The sequence below is a fragment of the Meles meles genome, chromosome 5 (genome assembly GCF_922984935.1).
Source record: "Meles meles chromosome 5, mMelMel3.1 paternal haplotype, whole genome shotgun sequence".
NCBI lineage: Eukaryota > Metazoa > Chordata > Mammalia > Carnivora > Mustelidae > Meles > Meles meles.
In genome coordinates this window covers 150857586-150861197 of record NC_060070.1, presented here as the reverse complement: position 1 = coordinate 150861197, position 3612 = coordinate 150857586, and the positions used below count along the sequence as shown (strand labels likewise).

Sequence of the window (3612 nt, the reverse complement as noted above, 5' to 3'; positions counted from 1 at the left end):
AACTTGATGGCGGATTTCCAGGAGGTTTCTAATTCGCTGGAAGATGGTAAGACTCACACTCCTCATCTGAAGATTCAAGAAAAGGTCAAAGTGAAGTTAAAAATTAACCCTTTTAACTTGGATATAATGAAGTCAAAGGATTGGGTGACGGATTAATGGGGCTAAAAGTGGTAAATCCAGAAGATCAGTACTTTTTAAAGTTCAAAGTCTTCGCAGGGGAAGGAGGAATCGCTTGTCTCTCCCGAATCAGGTCAGTCTTACTCTTATGTCGATACTAAATGAAATTAACAATTCCCCAGAGTGATAAGAGGGACTTCTCCGTTAAAGATCTTACCAAGGGTGTTTAGCAAGTTCAGGAAATTTGGGGGAAAATATATATTTCCACAGATTCTTTCCGAAGAAAAGTTTTTAAAAAGAACCTATTTCTAGGGATCAATGTGACGTGGACAGTTGTGTGGACAGTCAAGGAAAGAGAAGCATGTGGTGTGTGCCTTATGGTGCTTGTGTATCTGTGAATGGTGTGAGGTGTCTGTGGTGAGCACGGCAGCTGATATGCATTAAGTATGTTTGTGATGTGTGTATTTCATATATACGTGTTGTGTTGAGATGGTGTGTGTGTGTGTGGAGTGTGTGTTTGTGTAGTATGTTTGTGATGTGTGTAATTCATATATACGTGTTGTGTTGAGATGGTGTGTGTGTGTGTGGAGTGTGTGTTTGTGTAGTATGTTTGTGATGTATTTCATATATATGTGTTGTGTTGAGATGTGTGTGTGTGTGGAGTGTGTGTTTGTGTAGTTTGTTTGTGGTGTGCTGGTATGTGTGCTTGTGCACGTGTGTATTTGGAAATAAATAGCAGACCCAGAAGATGTTTCAGCATGCGATAATGGTGGTTGACCAGTTGCTCACTCAAAATAGTTTGCAAATGCAACCTTGAGAATTTATCCTTGAGCATCTCATCATTCAAACTGATGCGGCTGAAACTCAAGGTATAGACAAGCACATGACCAGTGCCTGTTAGCGTACCAACTGGTCTGTCCAGGAAGGAGGCTATGTGAGAATGACTGCTGTCCTCGAGGAGGGAAAATTAATAAGCAGTTATTCTTTAGCCCTATTAAGATGTAAAAGATAATTTATTTGATTTTACTTATTCTTCTTCCAATGTTCTTTTGGTGCATTCAATTTTCTGACCGTGAGCAATCTCCTCTTGCCTGAAAAACATGTTTTAACATTCTTTGCAGGACACGTCGACCATCAGTGAATTCCTTTACTTTTTGTTTGTTTCACTTTTGAGGAATATTTTCACTGGACGTAGATTTATGGGTTAGCAGGGTCTTTGTTCTTTTTTAATAGTTTTCGGGGGGCATCTATATTTTTAGTCAACTTAAAAAACATAAGAGTGCAATGTCAAAGGAAGCACGTGGTTGAGTTAAATGGGTACTGGTGGGAGGAGAAAGCTTCCCTTTGATGCATGTTTTAAATCAGAAAGGAGGACTGGGTGATTTCTGGTCAGTTCTTCCCTGCACCACGCTGACACCAATGTGTTTTACACTTGCAGCAGAGACCAAACCCTTCAGTAAGAAGAGAAGAAACCGGAACCCCTTATGCAAATGGATAACCAGTTCCCTCCCAGGAAAGGTACAAATTCTTCTTTATCCCAGTGCATAGGCTTTCTTCTTCTTAAATATGACATCATAGGCACACCTGGGTGGTCAGTCAGGCCTCTGACTCTTCATTTCGGCTCAGGTCATGATCTCGGGGTCATGGGACTGAGCTCCATGTAGGATTCAGTACTGGGCGTGGAGTCTGCTTAGGACTATCTCTCTCCTTCTGCCCCTCCATGTGCATGAGAGCTCTGTCTCTCTTAAAAAAAAAAAAAAGAAAGAAAGAAAGAGAACGAGAGAGAGAGAGACATCATAGATTCTAGGTGAGAGGATTTTCCCGTAAAAATCATATTAAAGGGTTAGAGTGCCTGGGCAGCTCAGTCAGTTGAGCATCTGATTCTTGATTTGGGCTCAGCTCATGATCTCAGGATTGTGGGATTGAGCCCCGAGTCAGGCTCTGTCCTCAGCATGGAGTCTGCTTGAGATTCTCTTGTTCCTTCTCCCTCTGCCCTTCCTCCCACTTGTGATCTCTAAAATAAATAAAACCTTAATATATATACATAAAGGGTCTTAGAAATGTTCAGGGAAGGATGTGAAAAAAATTAGTCCTACTCTTTTTCCATTAGAAAAAGCCCAAATACAAAGAATTCACTAAGTTATTTTGATTCTTATATATTTGTCAGTTGAATCACTTGGTGGAGAATATCAGAAAGAGGTGCACAATTTTTGTTGCATCTCGAAGAGAAAGAGACAAATGCCCAGATGGAAGCTGGGCAGGATGAATATTCTGAAGTCATTGCACCCTTGGACAGCAACACTTGCATATCCTGAAAACTTTTTTTAACCACACAGTTTATCTTGAGCAGGGCAAGGGAAGGGCAATAAGAAATTAGCACTATTGTCTTAGAGTTATGTATATGTCCAGGGGAACACAATCTAAGGAGAGAGAGTGGGCAATGAATTATGTTCTTTTTCAATTATGTAAAGATGAGTGGTCTATGAACTTCTAAATTTCTTCTTGTATTTTTTTTATATTTAGTGATTTAGATAGTTTTCTATTGTTCATTTAACCTACATTCAAACTTATATACAGATATACAAAACATTTAAACATATAAAGCATATAAACTGATATGCATATATCATTGATTTCTGCCCTTTTTCTTACCATTTCCTTCCTTTTCGGTTCTTTGGGTTTTTTCCTTTGTTAATTTTCTGTCTTTGAATTCTTTGTTCTTTTTTGATAAACACCCTCAGGGTATACCTTTGGCTCTAACTGTCCATGAGTTGGACACACAGCATCTTAGTGTTGCTCATCCCATGCACTTTGGAATTTCTCTTGGTTTACTTTTTAACTCAAGGCTTATTTAGAATTAATTCATGTTCTTCCTGGAGCAATGCAAAGGAGACGAGTACATGAACTCAAAAGGCAATCCCTGACAATGACATCAAGTCCTTCTCTGCACATGCTGTGGACTGCCTCCCTCCTCTAGAAGGACTTTTATTTTTCTCTCTCTCTCTCTTCCAGGGACTATTTTCCATTAGTTTTCCATGTCCATTCACTTTCCTTTTAATCAGCTTTGGAGCAAGCCATCCTCAGTGTGTGTGCGTACGCGTGTGGTTGGAGACGTTTTTTCTGATGGCCCAGGGACAGTGAGTTTTAGGCTGCAAGCCAAAGGAAGGACAGGCTGATGACTGAATTGCTTTCTTCCCTCCACTGAACTCCAGGGCTCATTCACCGCAGGCAAGTTTCCACAGCCCCTCATTGAGCCAGTGGGTCTTTGGCATCTAACTGTCTGAGAAGAGCGTCTCTTACTAGACCCTCCCATTGCCAGGGTCTTGGCATTTGACTCCTGTTGTCTCTGTGCCCTGGGAGGCAGAAAACAAGAACAATAAATTTTTTTAAAAACGCTGGTATCAAATGTCTTCAGAGAAAAATCTGTCTTCATTGATCAGTTTATGCCTTTAGGAGCCCACCCCCACCACACACTTGGCCTGAATATTTCATTTT

At 40.5% G+C, this 3612-nt stretch overlaps 1 protein-coding gene across 5 annotated transcripts in view; it reads left to right on the top strand.

Annotated features, from left to right (window-relative positions):
- The first annotated feature begins 1551 nt into the window (after positions 1-1551).
- The window catches only part of SLC17A1 (solute carrier family 17 member 1), a 74610-nt gene continuing 72549 nt past the window's right edge, over positions 1552-3612 (top strand). For all 5 annotated transcript variants that reach the window (XM_046005014.1, XM_046005013.1, XM_046005010.1 and 2 more), the window contains exon 1: positions 1552-1635. In XM_046005014.1, coding sequence (XP_045860970.1) covers positions 1602-1635 — 34 coding nt within the window. In that variant the 5' untranslated portion in view covers positions 1552-1601. The remainder of the gene's footprint in view (positions 1636-3612) is intronic.